Source organism: Melospiza melodia, chromosome Z, assembly GCF_035770615.1.
Source record: "Melospiza melodia melodia isolate bMelMel2 chromosome Z, bMelMel2.pri, whole genome shotgun sequence".
Classification (NCBI taxonomy): Eukaryota; Metazoa; Chordata; class Aves; order Passeriformes; family Passerellidae; genus Melospiza; species Melospiza melodia.
In genome coordinates, this window is record NC_086226.1 from 914,237 (window position 1) to 928,674 (window position 14,438).

The 14,438-nt window shown below is 50.4% G+C and overlaps 1 protein-coding gene across 2 annotated transcripts; it reads right to left on the minus strand.

Moving 5' to 3' along the window:
• Positions 1–4,000: 4,000 nt before the first annotated feature.
• Positions 4,001–13,945, minus strand: LIPG (lipase G, endothelial type). 2 transcript variants are annotated; one of them, XM_063180051.1, is made up of 10 exons: positions 13,759–13,945; positions 13,471–13,643; positions 12,317–12,496; positions 11,663–11,774; positions 10,312–10,536; positions 9,685–9,927; positions 9,091–9,211; positions 8,285–8,503; positions 7,146–7,238; positions 4,001–5,578 (listed from the first exon to the last, which is right to left on the minus strand). In XM_063180051.1, exons 1-10 carry the CDS (start codon positions 13,838–13,840, stop codon positions 5,557–5,559), a joined length of 1,470 nt encoding a protein of 489 aa, XP_063036121.1. In that variant the 5' UTR covers positions 13,841–13,945; the 3' UTR covers positions 4,001–5,556. The 2 variants fall into 2 exon arrangements, with proteins under 2 accessions (XP_063036121.1, XP_063036123.1); XM_063180053.1 differs by lacking the exon at positions 13,759–13,945 and having other exon boundaries at positions 12,317–13,373; positions 13,471–13,607.
• Between the last annotated feature and the right edge of the window lie 493 nt (positions 13,946–14,438).

Sequence of the window (14,438 nt, forward strand, 5' to 3'; positions counted from 1 at the left end):
GATATGGAAAGCCACATGGAAAGGAGGGGGTGAAAAATCAACCATATTTGCATTAATGTTTTGTCCAAGTCTTGTGTCATTTCTTACTTTGTCTGAGCTGGTTTGCCTGTTTGCAGAATGAGGAGAGGTGGAACAGCATAGCCTGGAAAACCTTGTTTTATTAATCCACCTTCCTCATTTTTCAATATTATTACAAGTCAGGTCAGAAGAAGAGGATTCTGCATGTTTGCACTTTGTGTCTTCTTTATACAGGTTGCCATAAATATCCTGAACCTTTGTGAAACAGCTGCAAAACAACCTGGAACGGAGAGGACAGAGATAGGAAAAAACCAATAATCAAGCAATATAAATTATCTGATCTTTAGTTTTAAACTTGGGTTGGTTCTGGACCGAGATGCTTTACCCATCCCTCTGGGCAGTGTGAGGTCTCTGATGCCTTTGCATCAACGTGCAGAAGTTGCCAGACCCTTTGTGTTTGCTGCTGGGCTGGATGGGATGCTGCAAAGGCAATGAGCTGTATAATTTATGTTGGAATGTCAGCATCAGAGCAGGCATGAAATTACAACTGGTTTGCACAGGCAGAGGAGCAGGATCTTGGGTTTCCTGAACTGTCACAGCCATCTCTCGGTGAGGCTGCTCTTGGGGACCCCTGGAAAGTCTTACTTGCTGGAGTGAGGCTGGGTCATTGTCTCAGTTTGGGAAGCCAGAAAAAAGACGTGCTGTCCTTGTTCTTGGAAGGATGGGTTGGTCTTTTTCTTCCCAGACAGATCTTTTGTGTCCAGACTTTTGTAGCTTGGGAGAGATAGCTGGCACGACCTGCACTGGGGACGTCTGCTAAGGCACCTCAGAGCACTGTGTCCTGGTTTAGGGAGATCTGAACAGGACAGCAAGATCTGATCTAGGACACACTGCCAAAGGGAGATATTACACTGGGAAATGAGGGAGAAGCGCACTCCAAATGCACTTTGTGTTCAAATCACCTCCAAAGAGGGATGCTGGGATGTATTTGACAGGCTGAGCTTGTCCCAAGTTCATCTCCAGCTCTCCTGGAGTCCCTACCAGTGCCTAAATGGTCTCCAAGAGAGAGGGACTGGGAACAAGGCATGGAGGGGCAGGACACAGGGAATGGCTTCTCACTGCCAGAGGGAATATTAGATAGGATAATTAAATGGGATATTGGGAAGGAATTGCTGGCTGGGAGGGTGGGCAGGCCCTGGCCCAGGGTGCCCAGAGCAGCTGTGGCTGCCCCTGGATCCCTGGCAGTGCCCAAGGCCAGGTTGGATGGGTCTTGGAGCAGCCTGGGACAGTGGAAAATGCCTCTAGAGATGCCTCCAGTGGCAGGGGATTGGAATGAGCTGGAATTCAAGCTCCCAACCCAAACCATTTTGGGATTCTATGGCGCTCTGATTTTACGGTAATTGGTGAAACTGCGCAGTTACTGCTGCTTGTGAGGCTGGGGCAGCCCTGGGTGGGGGTTGAGGAGGGTTATAAAGCATTCCCCATGCCGGCCCTATTGTTCCTCAGAGAACAGCCTGACCTTTGTGGGGACCTAACCCTTGGGGCTGAATGCAGTGGCTGTGAAAAAGTGACCCCAAGGAAACCTGGGGGAGGGGTGCCAGCAGCTCAGGCACAGTTGTGCAGCCTCAGCCCTGCCTGGCACAGATTGGGATGTGTCTGCTCTGCCAGGCCTAAATTCCTTAGAGACATAAAAAAGATTCTAAATTCATTGGAAACTTTTTAAAAAATACCCTCTTCTCTTTGTTTTCTCATTTGTCTAATGCACAGCCGAGCTCCCAGTGAGGGGAGGCATGCGGGGATGCATCTTGGTGTGCCAGCAGGTGTGACCCCTCAAGGTGTGGAGCAGCAGGAGCGATGCCTTTGGGAGCTAACATTTGCTGTGTGAAGGGCCAGACACCTGAAGAGGATGCCCACAGATGTAGAAGGGCTGCAGTCTGTTTCTCCTCTCTTGTGAGCTTGTATTCTTCCCCCTTTTCCTTTAGAGGCCAGCTCCTGCTTGTCCTTGCAGGAGACTCACCCTGCAAGAGGCACCAGCCCTTGTGCTGCAGCTGTGTCCACGGGGTAGCAGCCAAAAAATGAGTTCCAGATATCTGGAATGACTTCTGGTGTTAGTTCTGCACACTCTTTGCAGAGGGTGGAAGGGAGCCCCACAGGAACACATCAGAAAACAGCTCCAGCTCGGGGGTGCAGAATAATCAGGGGCCCTGCAAGCACCAAATCGCTCTCTGCCAAATCCACCGAGGTAGTTTTCCTTGCAGACAGGCATTGCTGAGCTTTCCATAGGGAAAGGTTAACTAAGTAATTTCATGCAAATCTTCCTCAGCTCAGAGGTACTTGCTCTGTTTGCAAAGTCCTTCTGCTGCTGCTGGATTTGTGCCATCAATTTGTGTCAGGCACAGGCAGAGCACAATAAGAGGCTTCCCTTTAAATTCAGTGGTGTGGCTGCGGGGAAAAGCTGGGAAAACTCAGTGATTAGATTTGGGTAAGTTTTCTTACAAGTGTTCACCAATGGGTTTGTTAGCGAAGTCAGGCAAAGGTGAAGCATTTCAGGCAAAATGTAAGTGACATTTTATGGAGAAAAAAAAAATTATTGGAAGAAATCAAAGGAAGAGAGGGAGTTTGAACTTGTCCTGATTAGCCTGGCACAGCAGCAATGGTCTTTCCAGAGTCCACTGTACTCACTGCTACAACCATAGAAAGTAACACAAAATCCTGCTTTTCCCCAGCCAAAAGCAGTAGTGGTATTGCCATGTCTGAAAGAAAGCAACATGGGAAGGGAAGGGTAATGGTTTTGGTGGAGCTCCCTGCTGAATGTGGCTCGAGGTCACTGTGGGGAACGGCCAGCCAGAACATCCCTCACCTGCAAAGCGGAGAAGAATTTTGGTTTTCTGACATTCACTCTGCTGAAAAAAAATATGATAGTACTGGTGCTGTTCAAATAATGTCCTCACTGCTGAGCTAAAACTGAAATAAACCTGTAACCACAGAAGGTTTGGGTTGGAAGGGACCTTAAAGCCCACCCCCTGCCATGGTCAGGGACAGCTCCCACTGTCCCAGGCTGCTCCCAGCCCCATCCAGCCTGGCCTGGGGCACTGCCAGGGATCCAGGGGCAGCCACAGCTGCTCTGGGCACCCTGGGCCAGGGCCTGCCCACCCTCCCAGCCAGCAATTCCTAATTCCCAATGTGCCAGAATCTGTGCCTGCCCTCTGGCAGTGGGAGCCATTGCCTGGGTGCTGTCCCTGCCTGCCTTGTCCCCAGGGGCTGTGCAGCTCTCCTGGAGCCCCTGGAGGCCCTGGCAGGGGCTCTGAGGTGTCCCTGGAGCTTCTCTGGTGCAGCTGAACAGCCCCAGCTGTGCCAGGCTGGCTCCAGAGCAGAGGGGCTCCAGCCCTGGCAGCAGCTCCGTGTCCCCCCTCTCCTGGTGTTTTATGGGGGGCATCTCTACAGGGCAGTTGTAGATCCAGAGTGACTTTGCCCCGTTCCTGAAGGCCCTCGGTGGTGGGAGCATGGAGAGCACAGCTTGGCCTTGGCCACGCAGAGGAGCTGGGAAGGAGGAGGAAGGAGGGTGCTGAACCTGGCTGAAGGTCTCAGGGACCTGCAAGGAGGAACAAGACTGTCATAGCTGTTCTGGCAAGGAATGTCAAAGCTTTTGGTAGATTGTTCTGCACAATGTAGGAGGGGACAGCCAGGGGGGGTCGGGCTGTGCTCCCAGGGACCAGGGACAGGAGGAGAGGAACGGCCTCAGGCTGGGCCATGGGAGTTTAGGCTGGAAATCAGGGAAAACTTCTTCATGGAAAGGGTGGTCTTGCCCTGGCACAGCTGCCCAGAGCAGTCGTGGAATCCCCATCCTTTGAGCCATGAGGATGTGGCACTTGAGGACAGGAGTCAGTGGTGGCCCTGGCAGTGCTGGGGACAAGTTTGACCTCAGTGTTCTTGGAGGGTCTTTCCAACCTAAATGGTTCTGTGATCAATAACAAGACTTCACTGATTTTTACAAAGCCCTTTATTTTTGATCTCAAGGCTCATAAAAACTGTTACTCAAAACCAAAATGTTTAAAATTCTACATATATACAATATGAGAAATAAATTATGTTTTAAGTCATACAAAAACCACAATATACAAATAGGGCTTTGAAACTTCTCTAAGTATGGCATGGCAATAACTCTGCAAAGGCTTCTGTTTTTGAAGTCTTTGCACAAAACCATGAAAAAAAATATCCCCAAATGTGCTTGCTTTGGTTGGAGTGAAGCTCTACAAAAACTGAAGAGATTTGCAGGCCTCAGAAAGACTTGCTAAGACTTCAGAACTCAGTGTACCACCTGGCAACACCATTATTGAGATTACTTTTCTGCAAGCCAAAAGCTCAAGGGTTGTTATACCAATTTTCCTTCCAGAAAGTACAAAAAAAAAAAAAAAAAAAAAAAAAAGGAAAAAGAAATAAAAGCCAAAAGCAAGCAACCAAAACAAAACCTATTTCACCAACTGACAAGGTCCACTCTGCTGTAGCAAACAGAACAGCTGCAGAGTCTGTCCAACCCAAAGCCAAGCCAAGATCACCTGGGACCAGGGAATCCAACTGGGGTGTTGTGACAATTGGGGGCAGGATGTTTGGCACTCAAAAATAAGGTCTTAACTATGCATTGGTGCTACGACAACTGAGCAGAGGTGAGCACTTTCTCAGAGGTTAAATGGAGTGGTGCAAGGCTCTCCTGAGGCAGCACGGTGCATTGCCTTCCTCCATCCCTGTGGTCAGAACAAGGGCAGCTCATCTTTGCCCCTTAAAAAGGGATCCCCACATGGGACTGGGCAGCCCCACTGCAGACACTGACCAGGCACCGAGGAGCAGCTGCCACCACCACCACCTGCACCATGTCCTGCCCCAGGCACAGGGAGGACAGAGCTCTGCCTCCTTATCAGGCCATATGTCAGGAAAATAGACATTTCACTATCAGAACGGATTATTTTTAAGGCAAGCAAAGGACAACTTGAAGTTAAGTGGCATTGTGCTTATCCCCAGCCCTTCCCTGGACAGCCCCACACACCTGACCTGTGCTGGTCTCACCTTCCCAGAGCCCACAGTGCTACAGGACCATGGTAACCCTACCCTAGGTGCTAATTTGTTCTTGGCAGCTCTGTCACCCACAGTCTGATGGGCAGTTAGCATGGTTATTTGTCTTCTCAACTCCACTGGCAGGCAGACCAGAAGATCATTGCTGAGGTCTCAGTCTGTGAAGATCTCATCCATAGTCCTGGTTAATGGGAGCAGGGAAGGGAAAATGCAGTGTGTAACAGGTCAAGGTAAGGTTAAATGCGCAAACCAGGCTCCTCGGGAAAGGGAAAAATGGAGTTTTAGTTATTTTACGTCTAGGACCATGGTTCATCAATTGCTCCTCAGTTTCTTGCATCCAATCCAAGATGTTTTGTCCTGAAGAGCTAGTTTCTTTAAGTGCTGCCAAGCCAGGTTTCTCCCAGAGCATCTTGCCACCTGCGTGGTCATCATGCATCTAGGTTGCTTGGTTGTGAGTCTTTAGGGAAGCCTTCAGAGCAGATTTGACACAGACCTGGGGAAAACAGACAGCAAAAAAGACACCTAGTTAAATGCAGAAGTTAAGAGGAGTAATGAAGGATTTCTAAGAACTCGTGCAACGCCAAGAACAGGTTTGGACGGCACAGGCTGGTGTTTTATTCTGCCAAAGCTGCACTTTGCCCAGTAGCTACTCAGTGAGAGCCTGCAGCAGACATTATGCAGGCTGCAAGCAGAAATTACAGGGCTTGAGCTAGACCCTGCCTGTGCAGCTCCATTTGGGATGGACAGATGTTTGCAGGCTCAATCTCTAAGGGGGAAACTATAATATTGCACTGACTTGGCAGAAACAGAGAGCTGAACAGCAAGTAATCACTCATGATTTCTGGAAGGAAGGATCATTTCCTAGAAAAAATGGTGTGCTGCAGCTGAGCTCAACTCCTCTGCCTCGTGCACAAGCTGTACTGCACGAGAAAGGAGGAAGGGCACATCTGCCAGCAATTCAGTTTTATGGGGGTTACCAAGTAGCATATCAAAACAACCTTTTATTGTACCTGCAGGAATGTTTACTCGATCTTTCGAGACTTGTGGCAGAGCAACAAGTTCTTGCACAGGGGTTTCATTCACAGAATTGTTTGCTACCGTGCATAGCACAGCTTGCTGGTTTCTGCCAAACCTGGAATGGGACCAGCTCGCATTTCTGAGCTGAGTTCTGTGCCCAGGAAGGCTGTGCTAAGCTCGACTTCCACGCGGCTCTGCTAGCCCTAACAAGCACTTCGTCCTCTGGATTAGAAGCGACAAAGCTCCAAGTCTACAAAATGAAATTTAAGAGAGAGCAAAAGGCTGGGCTAAATCCAAAGGAAAGTATCATTTAGTCAAATGAACAGGAATTCATTCAAAACATGACCGGAGGCATCCGAGGCAATCAGGTTGTCACTGCTGGGACCAGACTTTCTGGAAGTCATGCTCTGAGGACTGTTGTGTGTGTCTGGGAAGTGCCCCAGAGGTTAAAGAAGCCTGAGCTGCTTTGGCAGTGGCACTCTCCTGAAGCAGAGGAGATCAGCAGGCCTGGAGATGAACCTGCAGGACTCAGGGCTGTAACACCACGGCAACTCCTCACCTGAGTCTTCCTCATGCAGTTGAGCTCAAAGTTTAACCAAGTGATTTCTTGGCAGCTCAAGGTCTTCCACCCGAGCTTGAGGAAATGCCCTGCACTTCTTCCAGCTTCCTCCTGTTTTACAGGGCACTTAATGAATGACTCTTAGTTACCTTTCCACTATTGCACAGATCTGGGGCTTGGGTGGCACCTGACTTTAGCACCTACCACAATCAGCAGCAAGGAATGTGATACATCTGTTTGGCTATAAAGATGTAAAGGTATAAGATGACAATCCAAGGTCAGAAGGGAGAATAATACCACCTACTTAGCAATAGTAGGTGATATTAAAAAATTTAATCTGATAGGTGTGAATCATAGGCTAGGATTTCTTATCTTTTTTGAAAGAAAAAGAGGTATTAGGAGCTAAAAATACAATGAGAAGGTTCCAGTCATCCCAGCCAAGCCACATGCACCATACAGAATTTCTCTTGACTGATTTCCGTACCTTTTCTGCCATTCCTCTGTGCACTTCACAAACCAGAGCTCTTTGCCAGGAGATATTCTGGTTAGCTGGAAGTCCTCCACACAGAAAGCAAACCTAGGAGGAAGAGGACACAGAAGTCAAGGCACTTGCTGTCTTATGATTAACAATTAGCAGGTAATACGGACTGCAGCTTATTCTAGGACAAGTTGTTTGATTAGCCATCCATCCCACAGAACATCTTGATATACCATCAGCCCCTTGAGTTACTGTTTTATTTCCTACTTCAATACTTTAACTGGGGATCTTTGCTTCTGCTACCCCCACGTTTCATAGAAGCCAGGATGCAGAATACCTTACAGATGACAGGTGATGCTTATTTAAAGCACTGAGAAATGTGGGAAATTATCAATGTCAACTGCTGCTCTCTGACAGATCTGGGTTACCTTCAGAACAACATTAACAGAAGGTGTGGGAGCACTGTGCTACATGCTTGGGAGCTTTAACAAGTTTTGGATGCTCAAGTACCTTTCCATTTGCAGAGAATCATACAATCAGAGAATGGTTTGGGTGGGATGGGACCTCAAAAATCATCCCTGCCATGGTAGAGAACCTTCCACTAGAATTCTATGGTCAGTTCTATGATCCAGGGGTATGGGTTGGGTTTGGAAAGGCCCTTAAAAAAATCACCTAGTTCCAATCCCCCTGCCAGATCCCAGAAGGAGCAGTGCAGTTCTTGAGGGGTTGGTGCCACCATGTTACTGGTTGCAGTTTTAGGCCCTCTTGGTTGTACCAAATCAGCACATTGAGCCTATAAATAATAGCCATGACCATCCATCTTTCAGTACTTTCAGTGCTCAGTACTTTAACATCTCAGGTACAATCCAAACCACCTTGAAGCATGTTAATTTAGTCCCAGTGGACCCCACAGTATCAAAGTAAATCTCCAAATCTGCTCTGTGGTGACCAGTTTTGCTTAAAGCCTGTTTGCAGCCTCATGCTGGACAGTAACCTGTTCTCCCAAACCACAAGGGAGCAATAGCTGGTGACACCAAAAAGGAAGGCAGCCAGGATACCAACTACATTCAAAACATTGGGTTTTTTCCCTTGGCTCTGGGTTGAAGTTTCAGGTCAGTTCACATGCAGCCTAGCACAATTATTACCTCTGCTGTGTTTCCCCAGATTTCACACGTATTCGTCTGATGTGGAGCTCCTGGGAGGAATTCACAGGCCTGTACCAGTAGCTCCTGAGCTCTTTCCAGAGATCATACCACGACTGAGACGTCCCCTCCCAGGTGAGCTTTATTTTCAGAAGTTCACCCATGTCCTCCTCAGTATAGACCAGGAAGGTGTTGGTAGCGTTTAAGCCAATTAGATCAAGCCTGGAAGAGAGGCAGAGACTTGGCATTTTTTCCTTATGGAAGCATGCCAGGTGCTCCTTTGTTCCATGCCAGGAGTTTAACAGAGCCCCTGCAGCTTATCAAGTGCTGCACGTTCAACTGTCACCAGTTAATTACTGATTGCACTGACGGGAGCTCAGATAGCTGGCTCCACACAACGCAGTGTGTGCTTAGCTTGGCCATCCTTCCGTAGCTTAAAGGTGGGGTTTGTGCCTGCTCTTTCCTTTGGGAGAGGCTAAGGGAGGTCAGCAGTGCCTCCAGAGACATTTCAGACTGTGTCCAAATGGTGGGGGGCAAAAACAAACCAACCAACCAAAACAACCCACACACAAAAAAGCAACGAGCCGTGAAGGCTCACATGGGACTGGGCACATTAAAGTGTTCTCAATTCGTTCAGTAATAAATTATAATTAAGCTACTGAATGAAAAGCTTTTTGGAAAGGTGATGAAGTGAGGCTGCTAGGCTGGGATGCAACGCCAGTGTTGGCAGAGGAAAAAGAATTCTGCTATCCTGTGTAGTCCCTGTGGCCTTCGTACTTGGGTAAAAACACAAAGGGCAGATTACTCACATTTCTAAAGAGAGGGGCTCAGAGTCTCCATTGGTGCCGTGGAGGGTGACAGAGAAGGTGGGATCAACTTCTCCCAAGTCCTTGTAGCTGAAGACGTGCATTTTCATCTGGTAGTGGTAGACTGGAGAGAGAGAGAAGAGCAGAGATGGAATCAGCTGTGCTGAAAGAAACATCGCTCAGCACAGCTCTGCTTGAAATACTGTTGGCTAGCAAAGACCAGACCCTTCCTGTAGTGAGACAGCTCTGATCACTTTTTCCTGCCCTTACTGATTACAAATTTGAGGTTTTTTACACAACAGCAGCAGCAGGCCCACCCTGGGGACAGCTCCCCAGACCTTACATTGCTCTGAGGCTGAGTTCTGCAAGCACGGCAGGTGAACTGCAGCCCTGCTCAAAAGGCAGAGTGTTGTTGTGGGTGGATTCCACAGGGAGGAAGGAGCACAGTGATGGCACAGCACAGCAGTGCAGGCAGGTGCAGAACAGCAGAACAGCAACTGGAGCTGCAAAGCTTTGGGGAGATGCTGCTCCTCCGCCTCTGCCTCCTTCCCCACACCGCTCGGGGAGGCCGTGCTCCTGCTGGGAGGGGAGGCGTACCTTTGAAGGGCATGTCTGCCCTGGTTTTCAGGTACATCTTGCTGTTCCTCTTGTGCCGGATGCGGCGGGCGTTGTAGCCGATGCCGTTGCAGCGGTTCTTGCGGCAGCTCAGGCAGATGCCCTTCTTGAAGCGACTGGAGTCGGTGCACTGGAACGCGAAGCTCTGCTTGTCCTGGTTCACCAGGGAGTCCACAAAGAGGTGCACAGACCGCTCGTGCTCACATTTGACGACTTCACCAATTGCTGGAGAGGCAGAGTTGCAAGGGATACACTTGGTTTAAGCAGCTGTCACCCCGGCGGCCCATAAGATAAAGTGAGCTATGCCTTTCTGCAGCCCAGCACAAGCTGAGGAGGGACAAACTAGAACAGCAGCAATTCGGGAGGTTAGTGGGAGATGCTCTCCTGGTCCCTCCCATGAAGAGCTTTTAGTCCCAGCATAAGACCACAGATTATGATCAGGTGTTGGAGTGAGAATGTGCTTCTTTGTTAAAAGCATCTATAGTTTCTAGAAACTATCTCCAGAAGTACAGACATTTTAGAAGGAAAAAATGGTTTTCTTTCCATCAACCCAAGTCTATTTGTGAGAAGTCTACACTGACCAGAGGCAAAAGATTAAAGAGAACTTACTGCCATAGGCAATGGCTCCCAAGACATCACTTAGGCCACAGCCAGGCTGGAAGTCTCCCCCGTTGGGGTAGATGTCAAGGTGGCCCACAGGCATCTGGATCCCAATGCTAACACCCAGTGTTTCCCTGGTGTAGGTGTGAAGGACATCCACAAAGTTGGCATCATCGGGGGAGAGGCGCCTGCTGGGGTCCACTCCTTCAAACATGGGGCCAGCAGGATCCAAGCCTGGAGTCAGAGACAGAACACAAGGGGCCAGGTAAGAAATTGGGCTATTTCATACAGAATATAGCCAGAAGCCTGCTGCTGGCAGGTCTCCTCACCACCTGACACACAGACAGTCCCAGCCCCATTGCTGGTACTGTCCCTCAAGATGTCTTCACCACGGGCTCACTGAGGGGACAAATAAAGATGCCCCTCTCCACTTTTGGGGCAGCACAACCCAATAGCAGCACCATGATCAGATTGCCTGTTGGAAGCAAAGAGCCTTCACCAGGTGATGGTGAAGAGATGATTCAAGAGGCAGCTCCAAACACCAGAAGAGATTTAACACCCCAGGAACAGCTGGCAGCAAAGCTGCCTCAGTGACATTTAGTCTGTTTTCAGACTGCACATTTGGAGTCTGAAACACAATTGAAGCAGCAGCCAAAAAATGCCTGCATTGAGATCCCATGATGGGTTTGGGATGCTCTGTTAACCCCGGAGCCTCATCCCCAGCCAGAAGCTGCACTTCAGAGCATTTCTACAACTTGACTGTTAGGTGATTTTTTTTTTCTCCTGATTAATTAAATACAGACATTTATTGCTAGGCTATGTGGAATTATCACTGCCAGTGTCACATGTAAATCCTTAAAGCAACTCCTTGTACTATGCCCTAAGTCCTCACATGTTGAAATCAGCTTTCCTCTGGAGCTGGAAGCAAACTCTTCAGATATTTCCAGAATGAGGGTTTAGAGTTGATTTTTTTAATCAGACATTCTGTGGGACAAACAGCACCCAATAGCTCTCACCCCCATTAGTTTATGAGCTGTAATTACAAAAACACTATCACTGAGAGGAATAGCATTTAGATAGTAAGAGCTTGAGCTGGACTTGTTTTGAACCTACATTTAAATTCAAACAAACCCAGGACCAGTTTGTCCTGGGTAAGGCTTTTACATTGAAGCCTTGCTGTAATTGATGTGAGGAGACCTGTGCTTTCCACTGCTGCCACAAGCAGAAAACTTGTCATTTCTGGAAGAATAACACCAAAACAACATTGTAGCAACACAGGAAACGAGCCTCTTCGGAGAAACTCACTGCCAGGAAGAGCAAGGGAGAGACTGCTTGAAAAAGTGCTTAAAAAGCCACTTGCCTGTAATTCTGCCTATAGTGCCACGGACGTGGTTACCAGCAAAGCCAGCCACGTGGGCACCCAGGCTGTACCCAATGAGGTGGACATTCTCAAGCTTGAAGAGGGGGTTCTCCTGCAAGGAAAAGAAAATACGAGAGTTTGATCCCCTCTCTTCCATGGCATCTGGGCCGCTTCTGCTTGCAGGAATATAAAGTCCAGTTCCAAGACGGGAGTGGTGGGAGGGGGCAGATAAGCACGCTTCGTTTTGTATTTCATCAAGACAAGCGGAGCGGTTTGGATGGCACCTGTGGTTTGCCCCTGTTCCAGCCCCAGTTATGATATTCTTTATTGCCAAGAATAAAACTTTCCCCTGGGAGTGCAGCACCATGGACCTCTCCTCCTTCCCCTTCTCCTGCCAGGCCCGAGCCCACATGGCTCCAGCAGCGCTCCCGAACCTGAGCTGCCCTTCAGCCCCGCTGACCCGAGCGAGCCTCACCCGCGGCAGCGCCTCCCGGGAGGCAGGGCAGCAGCACTGCAGCTGCGAGCCATCACCTGGCCAAGCCCTGGGCTGGGTGTTGCAGCACAGCCTGCCCTGCTGGTGAGCCTCGGCAGCCTTGTGCAACAGTCCCTCAGTGTAAGAGCATTACAACAGAGGCTGCTCTTAGCTTGCACTACCTGTAACCAGTCCAGAAACCTCGCTATGGTTTTTCCAACAATCTGCGTGTTGTTCACGGCATCGGTGTAGAGCTGGTGGGCAAGAGGGAGCCAGTCCACCACGACTACGTTGGCATCCTTCTCCCTCTCCTGCAGAGCGGACACCAAGCTGTCAAGCCAGGTTTCAAACATGCCACTCATCTGGAAAGAGATTCAGGTGTCAGTTTCCAGCTCGCGGGACCAAGATGACACATCCACCGTCAAGTTATTTGCATGTCATTTACATTTGCTGCTCCAGCTGCATGCTGCTCCTCTGCAAGCCCCACTACCTCTCAGCGATGCAGCAAGAGCATGCATGCAACGGAGTAAGAAAAACAGGTTTTGAGAGAGACTCTGGCTGTAATTACCCACTTGCCTTCTAGGGCAGGAGGGAGAGGCATTCGTTCCGTGCCACCTTATCTCACTTTTTCTCAAGAAATTCTGATGGATTGCAAAATTATTCACCAGACCTGGCAGCGCAGTTTGCATTGGCACTGGCAGAGCTGATAAGCCCCCTGAGTGCCACACACTCAGCCTTACCAAATGCAGAATTAAAAACCTTGATAAAGTCTGTGTGCCCTCTTGTTTCTTTATCAAGGAGTGCACATAGCAGACTGGGCACTCAGCTACGACAGAAGGGCTATACACGTGCCTGTCAAGTCAAGTGTCACATTCGTAGTGGTCTCTCAGTTGGATTTTAGTGCTCTGTTCACATTATACAGCTAGGAAGTGATCTTGAGCAGTTATGAATGAGTTGGGTGATTTCAGAGTTTCTAAGCCAGACCCCGAACACTTTGCTCCAGAGATCTCAATAGAAGTGCATCTTTTAAGAGACCATTGTGCTCAGAACATGAAAACTTTTCCCAAATTCCTATATTCACAGAATTATAAAATGCTTTGGGTAGGAAAGGACATTAAAGATTATCTAGTTTGAACTCCCCTGCCATCAACAGAGACATCTTCCACTAGACCAAGGGATCCAAAGTGCCATCCAGCCCGGCCTTGAACACCTTCAGAGATGAGTCAGTCACAGAAATTCCTGAAAATCAATATTCTGGAGGCACAGCCCATTTGCAGGGCAGTTTGCTCTCTCTGAGTGGGCAGACTAAGCATCGCCCGGGATTTCTCACACTTACCGTCCAGCCGTGAATGATGAAGAAGGTTTTAGCTGTCACGTTGAACTTGCAGTCCTCCAAGCACTGCTGCTGGCCGACGGCGAGCGCGCAGCCATCCTCACCGGCGTCCGGCGAGGAGCGGAGACCGAACTTCACCCGCGCCTTCTGCGCCGGCACACGCTCCGCGCTGCCGTCTGCGAGCCCGCGGGAGAGAAGGGTCAGCAGAGCGCCTCGGAACCCGCCCGCCCCGCCGGGGGACGCGCCCGCCCCGCGGCTGCCCCGCTCCCGCGTGGGACCGCGCTCACCCACCTCCCTCCGCGGGCAGCGCCGCCTCCGCGGCCGCGATGCAGCAGGACACGGCGCTGCACAGCAGCAGGAAGAGCCTCCTCATGGCTCGGCAGCACCGACGGACGGACGGACGGACGGACGGACGGACGGACGGACGGACGGACGGACGGACGGACGGACGGACGGACGGACGGACGGACGGACGGACGGAGCGGGGAAGGGATGAATGGATGGACACACGCTCGCGCGGACGCGCGGCGGCGCCGCTTTTACAGTGGCACCATGGGGGCGGGGCCATGCCGCCGCTCCTATTGGTCACGCCTTCCGTGACGTCACGATAGTATGAATGGGAGGCCACGCCCCGCGTGGGAGGGTCCCCGGGGGTCCCCAGGGCTGGCGCCCCGAGGGACACAGGGGACATTGCAGAGGGGCGGGATTCACAGGGGATCCCCAGGACTGGCGCCCCGAGGGACACAGGGGACATTGCGGGGGGGCGGGATTCACAGGGGATCCCCAGGGCTGGCACCCCAAGGGACACGGGGGACATTGCAGAGGGGCGGGATTCACAGGGGATCCCCAGGACTGGCGCCCCGAGGGACACAGGGGACATTGCGGGGGGGCGGGATTCACAGGGGATCCCCAGGGCTGGCACCCCAAGGGACACAGGGGACATTGGAGGGGTTGGTGGGAGCCACAGGGAG

Bases quoted from the DNA above. Each gene is read 5' to 3' on its own strand.
- LIPG (XM_063180051.1), bottom strand. From the start codon at position 13,840: ATGAGGAGGCTCTTCCTGCTGCTGTGCAGCGCCGTGTCCTGCTGCATC. The intron at 12,497-13,470 runs GTAAGTGTGAGA...ATCTCTTTCCAG, and splicing joins TCATCATTCACGGCTGGACG to ATGAGTGGCATGTTTGAAAC. The intron at 7,239-8,284 runs GTAATAATTGTG...TCTTCCTCCTAG, and splicing joins TCTGGGGAAACACAGCAGAG to GTTTGCTTTCTGTGTGGAGG.